Source organism: Bombyx mori, chromosome 17, assembly GCF_030269925.1.
Source record: "Bombyx mori chromosome 17, ASM3026992v2".
In the NCBI taxonomy this organism is placed as follows: Eukaryota; Metazoa; Arthropoda; class Insecta; order Lepidoptera; family Bombycidae; genus Bombyx; species Bombyx mori.
Genome location: NC_085123.1, coordinates 6,324,900 through 6,350,126, shown reverse-complemented (window position 1 = coordinate 6,350,126; position 25,227 = coordinate 6,324,900). Strand labels below are relative to the sequence as shown.

At 36.1% G+C, this 25,227-nt stretch overlaps 1 protein-coding gene across 3 annotated transcripts in view; it reads left to right on the top strand.

Annotated features, from left to right (window-relative positions):
• The window catches only part of LOC101745225 (probable RNA-directed DNA polymerase from transposon BS), a 160,241-nt gene that overhangs the window by 131,995 nt on the left and 3,019 nt on the right, over positions 1-25,227 (top strand). For all 3 annotated transcript variants that reach the window (XM_062673335.1, XM_038016825.2, XM_038016827.2), the window contains exons 2-3: positions 22,581-22,704; positions 24,647-24,885. In XM_062673335.1, coding sequence (XP_062529319.1) covers positions 22,598-22,704; positions 24,647-24,885 — 346 coding nt within the window. In that variant the 5' untranslated portion in view covers positions 22,581-22,597. The remainder of the gene's footprint in view (positions 1-22,580; positions 22,705-24,646; positions 24,886-25,227) is intronic.

The window sequence follows — 25,227 nt, the reverse complement described above, 5'->3', positions numbered from 1 at the left end:
TCTTATTCTTTTTTGCCTTTCGCGGTTGAGACGATGAGCTCTTGGGGGCCTGAAGCAAAGATTTTTTTGTCAGAAATCTCCAAACGCTTGAAGGAGGCTACACGTGATGCTAAGGCTGGCTGATACTTTGCACAGAGAGTGAGTCTGGCTGTTCAATGAGATAACGCAGCCAGTATCTCGGGAACTGTGCCTCCTTCAAGCCCATTGGAAGATTTGTTCTACTGTATGAATTGATTTATGTTAAATAAATGCGTTAATTTCAAGATTTTATTTTACGGCCCCATTATTCGAAATGGTGATTTAACACGAATCACTTTTTAATTTACAGATCAGTCTATATTTATACTTAAATACAGTATACGGCTTACTTGTTACAGCTATTCGAAATCTTTTCAAGTCGACTCTGCGATGAGTTTCGCTGCCATTTACAAATGATAATAGGAAACAAAACCAAGAGATTCGAAATTGGGATATCAATCAATTAGCACTTGTGAAAATCTTCATCGGCTGTACCTCAGAAGTTCGGGAATAATTTAATATAAAGAGGCCAAGTTTATCTACCGGAAAGTTATCAAGAAGTTAATCTTGCTCGCTGTAACTGTAGAGGCTCGGTATTCTACTTAAGCCATAATTTCAATAAAGATGGCCAAGTTTATAGTGACTCCATTCATTTATTACTTTGTAGGGAAAGTACAATTTTTTTATAGTTTCTAATGTAATGGAAACGCTTTATGTATCTATCTATAATTTCTAATTTTAGCGTTGAAAATAAGAAGCATAAAAAGCTTGCAAACTAGAAATCAAACAATAGAAGATATGGATCACATGATTCCGAAGATAATAGTCTGGTTGCGACTTAGTACTGTTGTAAAACTGCACGTCCTAAGAAATGTTTGTATACCCCAGCATCATCTCGTCAAGGCTTTTCTTTTACTTATTACCATATTTCAAACACCCCAGTTGTCATTTTTGATACTGCTAGTAGGAGATGGTGTGTGGCCGTTGGTATTTCTACCGTAGAGCAGTCATATAGTTCTGATAAAAGGATAGCACAATCATTATACGTGTAACGAAACATCAGTATTGCCTTAGGTTGAACAGGGTCATTCAGTGGTAATTAGTATATAATTCAGCTGGCTAGTTACATTACCTTCATTCAATTTTGCAAAATGATTATCATGCTCTCATATTCATCTGCCTCGAAGCTATTTTCCTAGGCATCATTTAAAATAAGTTAACGAAACGAAATAACACCTACACGGGTTGGTAATGATCAATCTAATGGGCGCATTCAAGCACGTGGTTTGGATGGGGAGAGCTCTTGCTGATTGATTAGTAAATGCTTCACTAGCTTCCCATTGTTTTTGCACAAATCCCAGGAGAATCACTTATTGTATATCATTTGATTTTGCACGACCAAAAGCTTTGTACAGGCATATTACTCTCAACTAAAAATGCAATTATTATTTTCTGAAAAATATATTAAACTTTTTTTATTTCGGAATCCTATATGATCTTAAGAAAAGGAATTATAAACGTAGAAGATTTTCCTCTTCTGATAAGCGCTACATGGTTTATCAGAAATTTATTTTAACCAAAAAAAATATTTTAAAACCCGAGCAAAATAGTTGAATCCAATTTTATGTCAAAATGAAGTGCACATTTTCTTCTAACATATTTTAATGTAAAATGTAATCTCTTCGTAAATTCATCACATGAGTCCATTCATTTTATAGATTTTAAGCGTTATACTCGTATAAGATACGTTTTCTTCTATGAATTATGTTGGTAGTGTAAATTTTACAACAATAATACAATTCAACCGAGATTTCAATTTCATGTTTTTAGTTACGTGGTGGCATTCACGTTACGATATTTATGGGCTCCTATCTAATGCAATAAAAAAAAGTAAAATTAGAGGTAAATGTTTTTTTTTATGATTGAAGGATTAATGGTGGCCCGGAGGCCTTTCCAGTTTCACCAGGACAGGTGGGCGAGCAAAGGCTCAGCCAGGAGGGGTGGGATTTGCTAACAGCTGCCCGAGCGCTTCGGATAGCGACCTAACAAGTCAACTGCTTTGCGAATGAATCTACTACCGGATCGGAATCGCGACGCGCTGAGAAGATCCGGCGAGAAACTCAGCGAGCTAATGCCTGGGTTGGGTTGCACGTTGACTTCTTTATCGAGTTCGATGAGTACGGTTACCGGAAAGGTAAATGTAAAAATGTTTAAAACAATTTACTATGATATTACAATTTCAACTCTATTATTTGACGATTAGTGACGACTAACTTCTATATGTGTAACTATCAAAAATCTACGCCATATTTTACTCGCTTATGCGCTGTCATTTTAGCTGATTCCCGATTTCTTATAACACGTGTATCTACTTAAATTTCCGCGCAATGATCATCGATCAAAGTCTAAAGAGAGCGCCTTGTATGCGTGCCGCTTAGGTCGCTTCTTCCTTGCTTGTAATATTTAATCCCAGCTTAACTAGGATCAAGCGATTATCGGCAAGGAATGATTGAACGTTTAACGTCAGATAAAAAATTCAAATTTATATAATACTCGTAGAATTTAGAATCGAATTTTTTGGCAAGACAACGTTTGCCGGGTCAGCTAGTATGAAATATAAAAATCTTCTTGAAACTAAAACAAATCGTAACATTAGAATTGTTTGGAATTTAAGAATTTTTTGTCGTCGTGACCTAAAGGATAAGCCGTCCGGTGCATTCGTATCGAGCGATGCACTGGTGTTCGAATCTCGCTGGCGGGTACCAATTTTTCTAATGAAATACGTACTGAACAAATGTTCACGATTTACTTCCACGGTGAAGGAATAACATCGTGCAATAAAAATCAAACCCGCAAAATTATAATTTGCGTAATTACTGGTGGTAGGACCTCTTGTGAGTCCGCACGGGTAGGTACCACCGCCCCGCCTATTTCTGCCGTGAAGCAGTAATGTGTTTCGGTTTGAAGGGTGGGGCAGCCGTTGTGACTATACTGAGACCTTAGAACTATATCTCAAGGTCTGTGGCGCATTTACGTTGTAGATGTCTATGGGCTCCAGTAACCACTTAAAACTAGGTGGGCTGTGAGCTCGTCCACCCATCTAAGCAATATAATTAATAATTTAACAAATTATTAAAATGAAAAATGAACATTCATAGATCTGTAGTTGCATGAAAGAGGAACAAATCGACAGAAACAATTACGTAATCATAATATTATTATAATATAATTGTAACAGTGAAAATTCAAGCGAAAAATTGGGTATACCCGAAGTAATGAGCCTTATTTTTTGAGCCGGTGAAATACGAAAACGCAGACGAAATAAAAACAATAACAAATTCGCTGGATTTGCGGTACATTAGATAACAAAAACTCGAAAGGAATTGATCTGTTACGACATAGCAGTAACTGTAATTTTCTACTTCGGTAAACAACAATAACTGAGCTCAAGAAAACTTTTGCGACCTCTCAATAGTAAAATATTATTTGTCAGGAATCTAAATCACTTGTTTTTCAAAATCCAATTCTTTGTTCAATGATTTTAGGCTCTTTCTTGATTGTCACTTTTCATCGTTATAGAAATTGTGTTATTCCGTTGATTATGTCATTGAGTAGCAATAATAAAATTTATTTGAAAGTAATAAAAGTTGTTTACATCTATAAAACGAGCTTGTAAGATGAACGAAAACAGTCTAGGTACTACTAAATTAAAAGGTAAATGCTGACACCAATAGCTTTCTGAAAGAAATCGTTATGTTTCTGAAGCACAAAAAATGTGTTTCGGTATAATTCTGTGATCTATTTTGCAACAGCTGAGCTTGACGCCTATAGAAGAGTGTTTCTGCTGGTATTGAACATGTGAATATTATTTAATCTCAAATAATTCGGAACTATTTAATCTCGTAGAGGGAAATTAAAACTGATTTCTGTGAATGATTTTAGCGTTGTTGATTAGATATTACTAGATTATTCGGTTGCTGGTGACACTATGATAAATATAATTATGATGGGATAAATTCCATCAGAAAATCCTCCGGCTTCGAAAATTTTAAGTAGTTGGTTAGTAGAGCAGTTAAAAAGCACGCACCATTCAATGACACTGCTTCCTCTGCGGGTATGTTTTTCGATAATTGTAATACTCCAGATTCAGAATGTATCAGATTTATTGTTCCTCAATTTAATAAAAGACTTCATAAATAGCCAGATTTATAGACCATCATTATATATTATACCTTTAAATGAGCAATTCTTGTATATTAATATATATATATAATCTGATTCTCGGAAACGGCTCCAACGATTTTCATAAAATTTAGTATACAGGGGATTTCGGGGGCGATAAATCGATATAGCTACGATTTATTTTCAGAAAATGTTGTTTTAATCGTGTTTTCAATAATCCTCTTCCAGACATCTATTGGCGAATAATAATTCTATTTTTAAAGACACAATAACACTAAAGGTATTTCAGCAGATGGCGTTGTTAAGACACCCGAAAAACGCAATTTATCAACAAAAAAAAAATACCGGTCATCCACTTGTTTTATTTATTGAAAAAGGTGTCAAAAATTTTATTATATCATACAGACTGTATGGAGCGTTAATATTAGCAGAGGCATCGGTTCGTTTCGTTTTTCTGATCATCCCCTAAGGGCTATAAACAGAAGGCGGTCCTGAGCAAATGTCGGTTAGATCAGACGAGATCAAAAGATTAGATATTGTGATTACTTTTCGTGTATTTAATAACTTTTAGATACATTTCCATTGTTTCAAACAATATCTGTTTTTGTTATAAACAGAGAAAATTACAACTCTTCCACAATGTGTGTTTACTTTTTTAATAAATTGTTTTTTACAAGGCTCACTGAGCATTTATGAAATTAATGTTATGTTTAGTTGGTCTTTGTTTTTGAGTTAATTAATATTGTTCATCTATATAAAGCATAGCTAATTTAACCCCATGAAGTCGCTTATTGTTTTCCTCATAATATTGATTATAATTTATATATTATATTATAGAATATTGTAATAAATATAAGTTTTATTTATTCCATATACTTATAATACATTTGTCTTAATTACTGCAACGAATTATAATGTGAATTATTTACATAAAAAAAAAACTCAAAACAATTGAATAATCTACTGAAATAGAACCTAAGATTTCGATTTACTATAAAACCAACAAAATTTTGATGTGCATTGAGATGCAAACGACGTTCGTCTCAAAAAGTTTAAAGTTTACGTTTTCCTTAGATAATAATGTAATTCACTCCAACCAATTCCCTCATTAAGCATTCAGTTCGTCGACATCTTGTCATAAAAGCAGGAATGTTTTTATTGTCCGCATCAAAAGCAGAAAGACTGTTCGTTTTAAATAAACGCTCTCTGAGAGCTGTGAAGCACCGTCACTTAATAAAAGATCTCCTCGGGGATGTGGAGCGAACGGCTCAATAAGATGAGGTGGTATCATCTCGGTAAAAAACGCCGTAAAATGTAGGCGGAGTCGCATTAAATAAATTGCAGGCGCCTACCGCCCGCCGCGACATCTGTGTCAACTCGCTAACTTAAAAACTCTAGGAGCCAGTGGACTTCAAATTTTCAGTATACAATTTTATAAGCCAGTTGCATGAAAAAAACATTGAATAATTCGATATTCAGAACTTTATTAACGTGTATCGGGTAGACTTTAATAATGTTCAGAGGTGCATTAACATTAACATCTATATATTAATACGTGAAGCAAAAGTTTTGTTGGTATCCCTTTTTACAAAAACTGCGCGGACGAAGTAGTATGAAATTTTCCACAGTTATAGAGAATATAGAGAAGAAGTGCACAATGCTAATATTTTTTTAAAATAATGCATAAAAGATACATTAAATCAATAAAGAAAACATTACACACACCATTACATTACCATGTCTTTGACGCACACACGCATGCATACTATTTATTGTCAAACTTTTGTTCTTGACGTCTGTTGTCAAATCGAGATTAAATATTGTTTGTCTTTGATAATATTTTTTATAGTGTAGTCTTGGCGAAATTTGTGATTATAGAAGTATAAAATACAATCATAATAGTGTACAAACTTACAATTCCAATTAATTATAGTTGAATTTCGACTACTGCGGGACCTCTAGTTTATTTTATTTTGTCAACTGATTTGGATTGTATAAATTAGTAAAAAATTCAAATTATACACACGTTTGTACAAATTTCCACGAATCACTTCCACGATGAAGGTACAGCATCTTATAATAAATAATAATTATAAGATTACCGTTTGTGTAGTTACTAGTGATAATACGTATTATAAGCTCGCAGGTGTAGGTACCGCCACCCTGCCTGGTTCTACCCCAGGAAGTGACGCCTTCTGGCTTGGGGGAGGGGTATCGAAACTAGCAGACTATAGTACTCACGGTTGACTTTCACAGTAAATCGTTATTTATCTATAAAATTCTGCTATAAAAAACATTGAAAAAAATATAGTCGTTGAAAAATATATCGTTGATATTATATTCCATACAAAAACATTTGAATAGAAGCTAAAATACTTAATCTTAGGAATCGTTTCTTGATTAAAGGCATCTATCTATACTCATATATAAATCTACAGTGGTTTTTACGGATGTTCCGTTATAACTACTGAACCATGCATCCGATGGACTTGAAGCCTGGTATGTAGAAAATACATGTACACTAATATTTATAGGAGTATTGGACTCCCTACACCAGTTGCGGGAGCGTTAATGATGAGAATCTTTGTGGGGGTGAGATATAATAATGTTAATTTTAAATGCCCAGCGAAGCGGACGAGTACAGCTAGTACGCTTATAAAAGCATCATCTATTAATTACACTCCATAAAAAAATAGGGAAATATTTTACATAACCGAGCATATACTAGAACAGTATTAAAACTTAAAAAAAACTTTGTAATACAGTATATTTAGTGTTACGTATTTAGTTTTATGATATAACTGATTGATCAAAACATTATTTTATATTTCTACCAATTTATTTTAACTACAATCAGTTTCCAGAACTATGTTATATAGGTTCTGAGTGAGATGTTGTTGTATGAGTGTTTACATAACTGTGCAACTTGAATTTTGCAAAAAATTAACTGGCTCTAGGACTAAGAAAATTCGTTTTATTTAACTACGAGTCTGAACCTACTAAGTCACGATAAAATGCTTGAGTAAGATTGATTCGAAAGAAAAATGCTCTTAGGTAACTACTAGATCCTGTCTTTATGAAAATAAGTCAGAAAATGATGAAAAAATAAATACAGCAAATCATCAGTATATAATTGAACACATTAATTGGAAAGAGGTGCTGAAAGAAGACGGCATCATGTAAGAGGAGCATCTATTTTATAGACAGGAGAACGAGATCATGGTGCATCTAGTGTTAAGTGATTCTTAGCAGAAATTGAAGGATTGTGTAAGCTACCGGTTTGGTCTCACAGTATGTCCTATTAGAGCAAAATTCCTATTAGTTGATAAAGTCAGATAATTTCGTATGTCATTTTCGAAAGGAATCGTTCCATTTATCTTGTCCCTTAGGAACGAACCGGGACAGTCTAATTTCCGTACATGACTCAAGTTTTAAAATTACATTTGTGAACACTATTAATCTTCATATTCCCCGATTGGTTTTCTATTTTACGATGTCATTTCACAATTCGATTTTCGTCTGATTATTTAATGTTACATATACTCTCTCTCTCTTCCCAGCTATTTATCCCACATGGTGGTGGGGTCAGCTTTCCTAACTTTACTCCTCCACTTCGCTCTGTCTTCGACATCCTCGTCAGCAACATTGCATTCTCTCTTGTCCTTCAGCACTACGTCCCTCCACCTTGTCTTGGGTCCACCTCTAGGTCTCCCACCGGGGAGGTCGAGCAGTAGCGCCAAATTTCCGACGTAGTCAGGCGGCTTCCTTTTCACGTGACCATACCATCTCAGCCTACTCTCCTGCATCTTGTCAGCGATGTCCCGTACACCTAGACTTCCACGCACGTACTCGTTGCGAATTTTATCGAGCCTAGTCACGCCGCACATCCACCTCAGCATCTTCATTTCAGCAACTTGAATGGTATGCACGTTCCTTTTGGTTGCCGCCCATGTTTCGCTGCCATACATAAGAACAGGCCTTATTATGGTCTTATAGATCATACCCTTGAGCTTAACGGGCATCCTCCTATCGCAGGTAACACCACTTACTTCTCGCTATTTTAGCCACGCTGCGGCTATTCGGTGTTGAATGTTGCATTTTAAATTTCCAGATCTAAGCATCATACTTCCCAGATACTTGTATTGATCGCACATGTTTACAAGTTGACCGTCAATGGAAATCGGACTGTTGTCACCTGGATCTGGGTCATTAAAAGACATGTAATGTGTCTTCGCAACACTCAATATTAGACCACCGGCCTGTAACTGCTGTTTCCACAACAGGAGTGCCTCTCGTAGCTCTGTGCGGCTCTCGGTGCAGATAGCAACGTCGTCTGCATAGATGAAAGTCCACGTGGCTGAGGACTGCGCCACCTCAGTGAGTGAGTCTATAACCATGCCGAACAGAAAGGGACTCAGTACTGAACCTTGATGCAGACCTTCTGCAACTGCTATTGGTTTTGTCTGACCCACTACTGTCCGTACCATTGACCTCGCATCCCTGTACATGTCAACTATGACGTTAACATAATGTTCGGGTACATTCTTCTTGCGAAGGCTCCACCAGATCGTATCTCTTGGCACACGGTCAAATGCCTTTTCCATATCTAAGAATGCGACATACAATGGCCGAAGTTTCGCACGATACTCCTCAGCGATCGTATTTAGAGCAAAAATAGGGTCGGTGATAGATAAGCCCTGTACAAAACCATAGTGATTTTTGGATAGTGAACACTCTGATCTTAGGCGGCTGTCAATCACTCTTTCATACAGTTTCATAGTATGGCTTAACAGCTTTATCCCGCGATAGTTGTTACATTCGTACTCACTGCCCTTCCCCTTATAAATAGGAACTATGGTGCTCAATCTCCACGCCGCTGGCATTTTGGAAGAGCGCAACACACAGTTGAAAAGTTTGGTGAGCGTTTCGATTCCGTGCTCGCGAAGGCACTTCCAAGCTTCCACTGGAATACCGTCCGGTCCCGTGGCTTTCTTGTTGGCCAACTTTTCTAACGCCATTTTGACCTCATTGGGTCGTATTGGAGGTATAAGTCCAATGTTTGTTACCTGTATAGCAGCTTGAGTAGGGCTCAGTAGCTGTTCATAATATTGATGCCAAGCTGATAGTACATAATTATCCTTATACAGTAGCTCACCACTTGGATCTTTAACAGCCCGACATCTAGTGGAATCCCTCGTGCTCCAGGAACGCTGTTTAGCGAGCTTAAATATACATTTTTGACCTTCTTTTGTTTCCAATTGCTCGTACATGGTCTTTAGGGCAACTGCACGCTCCACTGCCACTATTTTCTTAGTCTCCTTCTTTATTCTTTTATATCTTTCTTGGTCTTCAGAAGTTTGGGTAGACTGCCAAGTCTTAATGTTACATATTATTATACATACTATTATATTATTTTATATTCTACAAGCTCCTAGATTCTTACTTGAGTGTAATAACGAGGTCTCACGACTAATTAATCTAGTATGAAAAATGATCCATACTCACCAGAACTTGAATGCTACTACCGCATCTCGAGCCATTTGGGGAAGCCATAGCATAGAGCGCGGAGGGCCCAATCTCGGCGATCCGTGCTGGAGTCATGATCCAGACGGCTGGACGAACCTTCGGCTGAAACGACTTGTTGATGCTGAGTGTTATGGCATCGATGCTCGGCGATGACGAGTCGTGGAAGACGATGCTCGACTTCTGCGAGTCTGCACCATCCCGCAGAAGGAGGTGGCGGGGTGTGTGAGGCGGATCTCGTCCAAGCCCTGGCCCTCATCTTAATACGCATCCAATAAGCATCTCATTTAAGTCTAGAAGATCCTATACCATACTATAATAATATGAAGAAACATGTGCCCATTATAATCGCAATGAAAATTGATAGTGATAAAATATGTAAAACATGGTAGAAGCGGCTCTAAGCAATTTGTCCTTGGGGCAATTCGTGTTGAATAATTGGTTGCCTGAGGTTTCGTAGACCCAAACATATAATCAAGCTATTAATTAGGGTTACTGACTTCAGTACCGATAAAAGTTGTATTATGTTGTTTTTTTATTTCTCTATATTGGCTGACGAGTCCATAGCTCACCTGTTTTTAAGCGGTTACCGGACTCGATAGCCATCTCAGCTTAAATTGAAATGCCCAACCTTGAGAAGTGTAATCTAAATTATTTGACTCCCTAAAGGATAAAAGTAGATTGAGATAGCTGGTTAACTAAACAGTAAATTTGAGGTATAGGTTACGTAGTAATAGTTTTTTAATAAATAATATTTTAACAAACATTTTTTTTAATGCAAATCGCACACAGCATTACCAAGCATTATTTTAAAATATTCTATAAAATTACAATTTAAAACAATAATATGCTCCACTGGCTGTGCATACTAATTATGCGAATGACAACCCTTAAACCACTATTATGCTTTTCAATTCCGATAGCCATAACCACAATTACAGTGATCCAAGCAACGCTACTAATTATAATCACCGCAAATACCAAGCTTCATGTAACGTCCCTTCGATATTGTTCCCTGTAATCATTATCAACATAACTTCGCTTTTCTCTTTGTTAGTGCGATCGATTGGTTAATAATAATAATAATAATAATATAATAATAATATAAATAAAAAAAAGAAATAAAAAAGAAAAAGAAAACTAAAAAGAAAACTTGAAGAAAACCAAACTTACTACACGCAATAAAAACTAGCATAATTATTAACTCATAACTAAAGTATATTACTTGGCCAAAAGCCCGTATATACAGTTCCACCGGCTCTGTCGACAGACTGAACTGAGAAAGGGGAAACATATGAAAATATAAATAATAATAATAGTAATAAGCATATATTTTTCAGGGGTTTTCAATTGCTGTCGTTTTTAATTTTGAAACTTAGTAACGTAGTAGGTAAGTCTGGTAAGCTTGGGACTAGGAAGTGGTTTGTTGATCTTGCCGTACCAATTTCTATGAGATAAGTAGTAATTATTTTAGCGAGATTACCGTTAAATACCAAACAGTTCATTCGTAATTCGGAGGGTTTGGTAAAAAATGTAAAATCACTCGTAGCTGTACTTTTGGAATGCAGTCGCCTAAGCCTATTTTGGGGTCTAGGACATGTTTTTGGTTCATTTGACTTCGTGGTGTCGGTTCGCCAATACAACCAGCCAGCAAATAAATATCACATCTTTCTATGGGTGTCGTAGAACACGACTAATAGATTCAGTTGAGTATGAGCAGCAGATTTCACTGAGTACACCAACATTTGCGTATACAGGCGTTCACGTTTTAGCGTCTATGGGTTCCCGTAACTACTTTATACCAGGCGGGCCGTGGACTCTATCATCCAACTCAGCAATAATTATTTTTAATCGACCTTGACAAACAACATTATAAAATAATACTATTTGTTTATTTAACGCTTAGATGGGTTGACGAGGTCATGGCTTACCTGGTGTTAAGTGGTTAGCGGAGCACATAGACATTAACAACGTAATGTTGGCAGCTTGACCCACCTTGAGACATAAGTTGCGAGTTCTTTATAATAGAACAGCTACCCCACCCTTTCAACCGATACACGTTACAGCTTCACGCCGGAAACAAGCAGGGTGGTGGAATCTATCCATCTGAGCTTACAAGGCGCCTTATCACCAGTAGTTTTAATATAAATTTTTGATACCCATCGCAATTATAAACTTACTTGTATAAATTCAAATAAATATGAATGCGTAATGAAATAAATAAAATATTGTTGTAGCGAAGGTATTTTCTGTTAAAGATAATTAAGAAACATTCTCAAGAATTGTGCAAAAATTAAATACGAAAGTGGGTATTTGCATTAGTTTTAATGAATTGATAGTAACATAAAGAAATTCCAGACTCATTTAGAACTCAATTAGTAAATGTAAAATTAAGAAGTGCCTTAGCTCTATTCAACGAATAGGAAATTCTGAGAAAAACTAATTGCTATTAATTTAAGTTCTAAACAGAAAACTATTTTCTTGAATTCATGAAAATCATCAGCTGTTTTTACTTCATTATCTACGTTACTAATTTTATTACGTATAGCATTTTGTTTAGGTTTTCGCTTCGACATAATTTAGGATTAGCACCACCCTCGATTCCACCGTCCATGATGCTATTAGATTAGCCGAAGACAGGAGGAGATGGCACAACATCATGAGGACGAAACTCACGAATGGAAGTAATTTTTACTGGTGGTAGGACCTCTTGTGAGTCCGCACGGGTAGGTACCACCACCCTGCCTATTTCTGATGTGAAGCAGTAATGCGTTTCGGTTTGAAGGGTGGGGCAGTCGATGTAACTATACTTGAGACCTTAGAACTTATATCTCAAGGTGGGGTGACACTTACGTTGTAGATGTCTATGGACTCCAGTACCTGCTTAATATCAGGTCGGCTGTGAGCTCGTCCATCCAACTAAGCAACAATAAAAAAATCATGACCCACAGATGCGAGAAGCACGGTGGAAGAGAGACATTATTAAAATTACGTTGTAAGTGTATATTAATTCAACATTTGACGTCACACATCTCCGGCGTGGCAGTTTTGCATTACACGGACTGTTCACGGAACTGACGTAGCATTCAACCTCAGTTTCGACTCAACGCAGACTTCGAGCAGCAATGGCACTTGTAAGCTAATCTCAACACGGACAACGCTAATTTAATAGCACGACCTCCGGTCTCGGAAGGGAGTATGTGGTGGTAGCTATCATACAACACAATATATTTGACAGATGCCTGAATCTCGCTTCGGATATTTTCAAGATAAGCTTGCATATATACAGGTTCCGAAAATCAACATTCAGACGTCGGTCAAAAGATATAGCGCTCGGTGGAAGGTTTTCCTTTAGTCCTTAAACCTCCCAAAGGTTTATGGATTAATCTCACCTTTCTAACTGGCATCTATAGCTATACTAATATATAAATCTACAGTGGTTTTTACGGATGTTCCGTTATAACTACTGAACCATGTATCCGAACGACTTGAAACTTTGTATCCATGTTGAAACTACATGTACTTAATGGATAGGCTAATATTTATATGAGTGTTGGACTCCCTACACCAGTTACGAGGGCGTCAATGATGAGAATCTTTGTGGGGGTGAGTAATAATAATGTTAATTTTAAATGCAAAGCGAAGCGGACGGGTACAGCTATATATATATTATTATTATTATTATTATATATATTATTTCTGACGTTCCGAATACTTTACACCTTAGTCGTCCGTGACTATGAAAATACTGAATAAAAAGCATTTACATTCCTAAATCGATACTTGTAAAGTTTATCTGTTTAATTACGGATAAGAATTACTTTAATAGACAGATTCGCAAATAGCATTTACTGGTGGTAGGACCTCTTGTGAGTCCGCACGGGTAGATACCACCGCCCTGCCTATTTCTGCCGTGAAGCAGTAATGTGTTTCGGTCTGAAGGGTAGGTAGGGCAGCCGTCGTAACTACTGAGATCTTAGAACTTATATCTCAAGGTCGGTGGCGCATTTAATTTGTAGATGTCTATGGGCTCCAGTAATCAATTAAGACCAGGTGGGCTGTGAGCTCGTCCACCCATCTAAGTAATAAAAAAAAAACAGCATCTCCCAGTTCATCCAATGCTATTACCGGAACTTACATCGGAAGCTATATGATGAATATCGTCGCCCACCGGACAGGTTCGAAGTCTCAATCATATTGATACAGCTTTTTTTAATTACTAGTCGGAACACCTGATTACTTCGAGTATACGCCGTTTGTCATTATAATACCACATATTATAATTTGTGTCCGCTTAGAGGTCAAAGGGAAAGTCAATACATCACGTGTGCGATTCCAATGACAGACCATATGTCAATGTCAAGACAACGTTATCTAGATAACTAATTGTTGAGCAAGTAATTGATGACGGGCTTTTTGGGAAATATAAATAGTTCACAACTATAACAATATACAACAAAAAAACTTTTGTTTCATTGTAATTATTTGTCATTTATAAATTACTAGCGACCCGCCCTCGCTTCGCTTCGGAAACATTAAAACACACATGAAACCAAAAAAAAAATAAAAAAAAAAATTATAAAAAGTAGCCTATGTTCATCAGGGACAATGTCGGCTTCTAATGGAAAAATAATTTTTCAAATCGGTCCAGTAGTTTCGGAGCCTATTCGAAACAAACAAACAAACAAATCTTTCCTCTTTATAATATTATATATAGTATAGAGTATAGATGTATTTGTCATTCATAAATGTCGTGAGTAATGCTGATATCAAATTGTATTTCTTTTTATTTAACATGGTTTGTGGATGAGCTTAAAGAGTAAATACGGTTACCCAAGTCAAGTCAAGTCTTCCAAAGTAGCAGTTTCTACTATATTGTGTGGTGGCAGTCCCACAAAAAGCGGCAGAAATAGTTAAAATGGTGGTACCTATCATTATAGGCTTACAATATGCCCCGACACAAAAAAAAAATCGAGGTTCAGTTCATTTTCATTAAATATAATCCTTATTCTGCGGTTACAAGTAGTTCACAATATTTATACATTAACTAGCTGACCTGGCAGACTTCGTAGTGCCTCAATCGATAAATAAAATACCTAAAATTTAATTAATTCCGAGTATTTTCATATTTATCTAATATATATCTAATAAAAATTGTTACTTTTATTTATATTCCGAGCATTTTTTATATATACCTTTTAAACCTTCTCTGGAAGCAAGCAAGAAACAAGCAATTCAAGACCAAAATTAGCCAAATCGGTTCAGCCGTACTCGAGTTTTAGCGAGACTAACCAACAGCAATTCATTTTTATAGGTATATAGATTTGTTTTGTTATTCTATACTTATTTAAATACAGATAATACCTATAATTTTTACAACTAGACTTTGTTTTAAATATGTTTACATTTAGGAGAATTTTTGTTCATTCAGATAAAAATAATTGACCATTCAAATATTTTATAAGCCTTAAGAAAGTTCTTGCAATTAAAAATTTTATAATCGTCTTTTCGATCGAACCAATACGACTAATGACGATATCGTTTCTGACCCACAGAGCGAACGAAGATACGCATTGTTCCCTCAGAACGCAAATTTGACAGACGAAAGTTTCTAATAGTGACGACGGGCGATAAACGGCGCCATTAACCATAATCACAGACGCGATGTTCCACTAAAGACAAGCGAAAGTCATTCCGAGGACAACTTGTAAAAGTTATGAAACTCATTTCGTGTGCCCTCGCAACGACGCGAACGTTCTCGCACGCTGTTTTTCACAATCTGTATTTAATATCTGGGCAGAATTTTGTTCGTTGGATGAACGAAATGTAATGTGACCTTCCTAACTTTAAATTGGGCTCGGCTCGTGTCTGGCGTAGTTCGTGAGGAGGACTCTGATGAATATTGTATTATATGATTTCGTTTTTACTTTTTAATTTTCGGTTATTCTATTTCGCTTCTTTTGTTTTGTTTTATTGTGGACAATCTTTTTGGTGGGACACTCTTTTTAAATGTTGAATGGCAGCCATCACTTAGGTAGCTTGAGACACTTTTCTAATTTTATTATTTTATAAATTTTAAAGTACTAGTTTGACGAAGACACTGATTACGAGCAGTACATGGGGTTCTCTTGGGTTTTCCGGATTCGTAAGACTTATTTTTGCGTTTATTAATTATATTTTATTATTTTCGTCGTTTCGCATATTATTAACCGTAAAATTAAACCGTGAAACTAATTTTAATTATAAGCTGCTCAGAATGATGTATCAGAATATAACTATTGAAATATTAGACTTTTATTTCATTACTTTTATTCGTTTTAAAAAAAAGTTCTATAACTTCTTAGTGGTCGTAGTATGGATTAAAAGTCTTCCGGATAATGCAGGTGAAAAGGGGTCATAGCTCCCGTCTTTGCGGTTGCTACGCGACGGAGTATAATATAGTCACAGTCCACTTCGATGTGAACGTAATTTCCGTTTTCTTGTAGCCCAAAAAAGCTCAATTTTGTAGATGCTCATCGTCGTTAGTACGACCTTCGGCAGAGGTGCTTAGGTTTGTTGCGCATCTGGTTCTAATATAAAACAAAGTCGCCCGATGTAAAGGCTTCGTCAAACAGAACGCGTACTTAGCGCTGCGTAATAGCGTTGTAGCAAGGCGTTTTAACGACGCGCTCTTTACATGTCACACAAATTGACTAGATGAGTCCAACGCTCCTTGACGCAACGTAACGCCAAATCATAGTGCCTTTAGATAGCAGTGTGAAAATTTAAAGGTATTGAGATGTCGAGTGATTCAGATGTGGCATTGTATAAGCATGGGTATTTCCTAACTAATTCTATCAAATTTTCTTGCATTATCCAGTATTTTAATACACATTCACTCGGACGCTAAAATAAAATTTGTAAAAAATAACAACGCCTGACGTCAAAGCGTCCTAACGCCGCCACAGAGCGTTGCGTACTTATAGCGCTGGGGCTCAGTTTGACGGTATATTACCATAGTATTACAATACATCTCGGCGTCATAGCGCGGCGTTAGTTTAGCGCTCTGACGCGCGCTAATTACGTGTTCTGTTTGACGAAGGCTTAACTCTCTCAGGTTTTATCCTGGGCTAGTCTTGAAAGCTTTGACGTTAAATGGGTATCAAAAAAATATGAGTAAAATAATTTTCTTGGGGATGACATTGAAAATAAATGGATTTTTAATTATTAGTTGAATTATGGATGAATGAATGGTAAATTATATAATGTTATAACTATGCACTGCACTAAAATTCGCATGTCAAATAATGACAAAGCATACACGCTGCTTTTAATTTATGTAATAACTCATTTTCACTATGCTTGGCGAATAAATGATTTCTTTCTTTCTTTCTTTCTTTCAATCTTTTACTAGTATAGAACGGTGTTTTTTTTTTACATCATAAATAAAGATTAATATAATGATTGAAAAACTTATTACTGTGTTCAGTTTTGAATAAACTTTTCTGCTTTTTTTTTCATTTCATTTCTGGATAAACATTTTCTGCCCAGTGCCATCCAGCTCTAGCCCTCCACAGTGATTCCCTTTTTTTTATCCTAACTATGCTGATAGCCTTGAGAGGCTATATTAGCGTCACCCTAGCGTGTAGGTGAGCTCTCGGGGCCCAAAACAGGAGGTGTTGCTAACACTGGCCCTAGCAAGAAAAGTGCTTGGCAGAATATATCACCGGATCGGAAACGCGACCTACTGAGAAGATCCGGTGAGAAAATCAGTGGGCTGATGATTCCCGAGCGCTATTCCAAGTCTTTCTTCGACCGAGGCTTGCGGAGAGTACTCAGTGGTAGACAGCGACTTGGCTGTGCCCCTGGCATTGCTGATGTCAATGAGCGATGATAACCACTTACTATCACGTGGACCGTGTGTATGCTTGTCTGCGTAAAAAAATATATTTTACATATTAGTTTTGATATTATGGAAAGGAAACAAAAGTGACACTTCATAAGATGATCTCCACCTAAACAGTTCCGTCAAATCACATTCATAAGTAACTACGTAATATTAAAACTTTGAGTAGCAAAAAAATGATTTCCTTTTGTACTGTAATGAATCACATACGTAGGTATTATTAGAGTACAATTTGAATAAGATCAGTAACATTGGCTTAAACAATATTAATTAAAAAGAAATGTGTTATTAGAACGGAAATCCGTATAGCGTATTACAAAGGTTTTAATAAAAATGAGCAAACAAAGCTTTACAAAAAGTCAAAGAAATTCCCCTAGGGAACATTTAGTCCGTATTAAAAGAATTAACATAACAAAGACAGACCTCAACACAATGCAGTACAGATATGAAACAAAGGGTTTTATTGCGAAAGGGCGGAGGAAACGACGGAAATGCACAAATATGTATTTTTAAATAACTAAATATAATATATTTTAAAATAAAATGTTAAATTAGTAATATGCCGATTTACCAATCCAAATTATAAATTTGGGCAATTACTGGCATTCTGAGGTATTGTAAGCCACGCGGTATAACCGTGCCATTAGTAGTTATTATGTATATGCATAATAATATGTATCATTTGTAGTCGTCGTGGCCTAAAGGGTAAGACGTCCGGTGCATTCGTGTTGAGCGATGTACCGATGTTCGAACCCAGGCGGGTACCAATTTTTCTAATGAAATACGTACGCAACAAATCTTCACGATTGACTTCCACGGTGAAGGAATAACATCGTGTAATAAAAATCAAACTCGCAAAATTATAATATGCGTAATTACTGCTGGTAGGAAGTCTTGTAAGTCCGCGCGGGTAGGCACTACCACCCTGCCTATTTCTGCCGTGAAGCAGTAATGCGTTTCGGTCTGAAGGGTAGGGCAGCCGTTGTAACTATACAGAGATTTTAGAACTTATATCTCAAGGTGGGTGGCGCAAATACGTTGTAGATGTCTATGGGCTGCAATAACCACTTAACACCAGGTGGGCTGTGAGATCCTCCGCTCATATAAGCAATAAAAAATAATACTGCAAGCTCGACCATGAAACAAAAAAATTAATATTTTATAGGTTTGCCTGTGTGTTGTAATATGGACATGAGTAACTTTAAAAACCTACTAAAGTATCAAAATATACTTTTTTCTTTAAAATGACCCATAATCAATTAAAAATGCCTTACTGTAATTTACTGAAATACAACAAGAAACAGCAACGTGAAAGAGAAATGCAAATAAATACTAAAGAGCGCTCGTGGATTGTTTGCCATACAAACAATAAAGCTGCCTCTTTTGCGGTCATCGGTTACTGGTTGTACAGCTCGATTCAAAGTTTGCCTGGAAACATCAGGTATTGCAGTATTACCGAATTGATCTATTGAAAATATTATGCATATTTTATACCTGACTAACTGACCCGACAGACTTCGTTGTGCCTCAATCGATAAATAAAAGACCTAAGCTTTTGTGTAAAATAAACTTAAAACAAACAAAAGCAATCCGTTCGACGGGGACAAGATGTGCCCAAGGGAAAACAAAATTGTTACTTTTATTTATATTCCGAGCATTTTTATATTTATATACCTTTTAAACCTTCTCTGGACTTCCACAAATAATTAAAGAACAAAATTAGTCAAATCGGTCCAACCGTTCTCTAGTTTTAGCGAGACAAACGAACAGCAATTCATTTTTATATACATATATATAGGTAGATTTGATAAAAGTTCACTTGCAAATATGCAAACTGAAATCCTGTAGTGGAGCAATTTAATTATAAGTTTAATTATTCATATCGACGCTTGAAAGGCAAACGTGACTAAGCGACAATGGGTGAACTTTACAGTAGACTAATTTAAAATTGAAATACCTGAAAACAAAATTTATTTTAACGAATCTAGCTGTAGTAGAATCTAGCTAGTAGCTGTAGGATTGAAATTATTTTAATAGACCTAGAAATATATATTTTTTGCGCATCGAATATGGTTATTGCCTATCATTTATGTACAAAGTAGTTATTGTCGCTTAGTCATGTTTGCCTTTCAAGCGTCGATATGCTAAATATTATGCTTATGACTTGTTCACTTCTTTAGGTATGAGAATAACGCATTATCTTAAAATCTACAAGTCAAAGAGACAATTAAATGGTCTCTTTAAGATCAAAAGCATTTGTACGTTGGTAATTAAGGCTGACAAAGCACGGAGGTGAATACTGTTGGTTTGCTGTTTTAAAGCTTTGGTTTGCAATGCTTTCTTTGATTGACTGCCTAAGTGGACTAGTTCCAATTCCCAGTCGAATACAGTTTTGTGATAGACTCAAGAGAAAATTTTAGGTTTGGGTCATTGGAGGTGGAAAATGTATTTATGCATTTAATAATATATTTTTTAAATGAACTTTCATTTGCTCAATTCCTACCGCAAATCGCGTGACTAGTGGTAAGAGTTGACTAATAAAAATCGTCACATAAATAATAATTATGCAATATGCTATTAACTCATTAATAATTTATTTTTCTCGACCGGCGTCGACTGCGATGATTAGGTACCATCTGTCGCGACGTGTCAATATGTTACGGAACAGGGACCTTTAAAATTGAGACTTATGCCTCATGTGCAATATATACCTCTTTGTATATATTACTACACCAAAATGACACTCGAAGTGTGTAGGACTTTCGAAGCTACCCTATTAAATGAATGCACCTAACTCTTAACTTAATCATTAACAAATGTGAACTTGAAATAACCTAAAAGTACCTAAAGACAAGATTCCTCTAAAAATGATTTTCACTATTCACTGTAAACTTGCGTTTATAAATTTCGATCCTATGTTATAGCGTTAAAGATGAAATTTAAAAGATCAAATGCAATTGGATACTTTTAAATTTTGAGTTTTAAATTTAATATTTGTGTTAATAAAGAAGTTTGTACGTAGGTGCGGTCAATCCAACTAATATGATTATTTTCGATAGAAATATAAATAGAAGGAGATAGAACAAAAAAAAATATTGAAAAGGGATTGTGAATTGTAAGTCAACTCGTGTTCCATTGCGAAAATCTATTTTCCATCTAGAGAAAAACCTAAACAAATTCTATCCTATAAACCCTTTGGTCATTACTATTCAGGAATCGTTTTTGGCACAAGTCGAAGAATTTTTTTCGTCGACCGAAGCTAGACATTTTCTTCACAAGTGTACCCTTACAAACAATATAAGGAATAATGTGCAATTATTTTGAGTCTATTTCTCGTTGAACATTGTTAGATTTTGTCACGTTTCAATGTTATCGCTTCTAACTAATTTGTTCATACGATGTTTCTAACGTATTTACGAGAGCCAACGAAAGCCCCTACATACTTCGTAATCGCTATTGAAGTTTATTATGGCTATATACTATAATGCTTCGACGACTATAATGAATTGTGTGTTATAATCTTATAATTTTTTATATAAATTTAATTTTTTAGAACGCAATTTTTGATAGAAAGAAAAAAGTTCTTTCAAATCGAAAATCCAAATTATAGTTAATAGTGGCCGAACGCCAAAATGAACCAACACTTAGTACAATTTAAATACACGCTTAGAACTTTACTATTTGTTAGATGTAATATGAGGCCGTAAGGGAATATTCATCATCATGTATGTTGTTGTTACGGTGAACGCTTTTTGTGTCCAAATTTTTTATTTATTAAGCATAGCTTTTATCACGGGTTTTGAGCGTGGCGACAGAATCAAGAAATTCCGTAACGAAAATAAAACCTAACACCCCCACTCTGCCTACGATGTAGCTCGCGTTCAACACATTGACACGTTGCGCTTGTGTAGTGTTTGTGAATAAGCGCACGGCGTGACGTCACACTGGATGCGCATCATGAAAAGTCTGCCCATCTTCTCTCGCGCGGTCTAGCTTATGAATGGGAAGGGGACAGTTAATGTTTTGCTTTTGTTAATCTTTAAAAATATAGTGTGGTCTTATTTTATTGTTATTTTAATATTAAATTATTATTGTAAAATGCTATGCAATAACTTTACCGCGGCAGTCCCCGAGTGCCACACGTGTTTTTTTTTATTGCTTACATGAATGGACAAGCTCATGGCCCACCTGGTGTTAGCGGAGCCCATAGATATCTACAACGTAAATGCTATTCCACTACCTCGAGACACGAGTTGTAAGGTCTCAGTTTGAACAGTACAACGGCTTCCCCACCCATCAAACGGAAACGCATTACTGCTTCACGGCAGAAATGGGCAGGGTGGTGGTACCTACCCGTGCGGACTAACAACACGTTCTGCCACCAGTAATATACAATACAATCTAGACTTCTTAAGATGGATGTCAACCTTGTTGTAGTATACGCGGGCTATAGCAGTAGTAACACACTGTAGCAGCTGCGCCGTGAAGTCCTTCACTCGTCTATGAAAAAAATAAAAACATTTTAAACAGAGAAAGAAAGGTTCTTGAACTTTAGTCCAATCACAAATATAGCATAAAGGCCTAACACAAGAAAAACAGGCCGTACCCAAAAAAATCAAATGATTTCATAATGATTAAAGGCATGCTTAAGTTTCGAGGATGCCAGTGACCTATGTACCTCTAAGAAAATACTACGAAACAAATTAGGTTATTTATTTTACGCTGTAAACAGCGGCTATGTTTTTGACAAATAACTTACTATCTTACTATCAAGTATCATATGCATTTGCTCGGCATTAGACACATTTGCTTATTACGAAAAAAAAGTGATACTGTCATTCAACTGTTTACAAATTCAAAGAACAAGATTGAAACCGATGGATTACCGATTTAATACTATGCAGTTGTTCTATACGTGTGTGTATGTGGAGGTGGTAATGGTAATGGTAAAGTGCGTCGTTATTTGTTGCAGTGAAATCAAAGAGAGGGATGTGGGGCGGCGGTGCGCAGTGCGTGCACGCGTCGTTGCCTAGGGGTGCGCGAGCTCAACCCGCGCCTACACTCAGCGGCGCGATCGCCAGCCGCCGCCCGCCCAGGTAAATGACCTCTTGATTTAAGTTGCGACTTGGATTACTGTACTAAGCTCGATACGTTGGCGAAAGTCGGAGTTTTTATTTGTAAACTAGCTGACTTCGTAGTGCCTCAATCGATATCGAATCCGTCCGACGGGTGACACGTCAAAGAATCATATTTTTATCTACCTTTAAACCTTCTCTGGACTTCCACAAATAATTCACCTTCGAGTTTTAGCGTGACTAACGAACAGCAATTCATTTACATGTATATAACTAGCTGACCCGGCAGACTTCGTAGTGCCTCAATCGATAAATAAAAGATCTAAACTTTTGTATAAAATAAACTTAAAACAAACAAAAGGAATCCGTCCGACAGGGGGACACGTCAAAGGAAAAACAAAATTGTTATTTTTATTTAATTCCGAGAATTTTCATATTTATTTACCTTTTAAGCCTTCTCTGGACTTTCACAAATAATTCAAGACCAAAATTTGCCAAACCGGTCCAGCGGTTCTCGAGTTTTAGCGAGACTAACGAACAGCAATTCATTTTTATCTAATATATAGATAGAAGATAGATATAGATAGACAGATAGGACATTTGGTATTCGAGGTCCGGGTATGTTTTTTAAATTGCTTGTTTTAGGCGAATGTCATGTGGGTATGGAAGTCAATAAGTATCGCATCATAACGTAAACAACATCACCCACTTTGAGATTAATAATAATAATTCATTTATTTATTAAATAATAATAATTCAATAAAAAGAACATAAAAGAAAAAAGAAATAAACAAAGAATAATAACAAACCAGTAGGCCTTAATAATTAAGATTATAATATTTTTTCTAAGCATTATTTACAAATTCTACCTACCTATTATTTTTGATAGTCCGCAAGTGGTACAATAGTTCAAGTACTGACAGTCATAGCGGCCTGCTAATCTTCAAGATGCTGTTAGGGCACACCCCGACCCGGCGAATCAGGGATGTGCACCGTTTCCACATGGTCGTATAGAAACAATCGACTGGTGCCTCAAAAAGGTCGACGTCTCGATGTACCTTATAATGATGTCGCGCTATTTCCCACTTCAAACCGGAACGCATAACCTGTGTACGCGATCGTAATACACTGTACTGCAAGTCATTATCATGGAATATAAAAACTCGATCACTATTTTTCGGCACAAAATTTAATCCATATTTTTATCGTAAACAAAAGGACGGTGTTATAAGGTATTTTATGTTCGTGCGTACGCCATAGCGGACAAAGCTTTATCTACCCTCGAAGCCTTGGTCAGAAAGCTGTGATTTATGGAGCCCTGCCCATAAAATATACAGTCCAAAACAGTTTTTATGTTATATTTATTCAAAACATATGTTGCTCATTTCTTTATATACAGAAATTGGATGGGCAATATTGTTGATGGTGACATTTTTATAGATGAATAAACATAATTTGTGCCTGACCGATGGCCATTTAGTGCTTGATATTATTTATGTATCCAATTTACGAAAAAATAGGCAATTCAAATATTCTGAATCGCATTTAATACTTAAGTGGTTAGGAACGATACTCTGAAAGTAAAAACGTATTTCTTATTTTAATCGCACTACCGACACATTCGAATGGATATTTAAATTATACTAATTGGGGTTGACCATTTCCAATTTTGGTCTAATACCTATTCATAAAATTATCCTTTTTACGCTGAAAAATAAGACTAAGTAATGAATTCAAAAAGTAATCACCATATCAATATTATATTTGTCCATCGTATTTTTTTGTGGACAAGTTTGGGTGGATAATCTTAGAATCCACCTGTGGTTACGAATTGATTACCGATATCATTACATCATCAAATGTTCCCAAAGTTATAAATATGCTCATGCTATTCTTTTTGGTGTAGATTCATTTCGAATTACAATTGAACCACGCTCGATAATTTTTTTCGAATACATTCCAGACCCACACCCCCTTCTCCAACACTCGTCGCCCAGATAGATTCCTCAGTGGCCTGCCTCTGGCTACTCACTCCTCTCTCGGCTGGGACTGCGGTTGTAGCGGTCCTCGTTGCGGTATCGACGAACAACTGGCTCCACACACAAGAAAATATGCTCAACCCTTCCTTCAACGGAACAGGCAAATACGATTTGGTTGCGAAACAAACAGTTTCTGGACTCTGGCGACTTTGCCATACTGACCGTAAGTATATGTTTTGTTTCATATTTTTCAATATTAATTGTGTACAAATAAAATCTGTTGACGTTTCGTTGTTTCTACCAAAAAAATATAAAATAAATAATAGTTTAAAAAAACTAACAAAATTCGCTTTTATAGAAAATCCAACTAAAAAATAGAAAATAAATTTGAATAAATTTGAATTAAAAATAGTGTAAGAAAAAATGATTTTATTGTAAAAAAGCGTGGGGTGCATGGTATAAGTAGCTATAAATATTTTATGAACAGATATGAGTAGAAGGGTTATTTTGATAATATCCCGAAAAGCAGTCTAGTTGGATTTTCTATAAAAGCGAATTTTGTTAT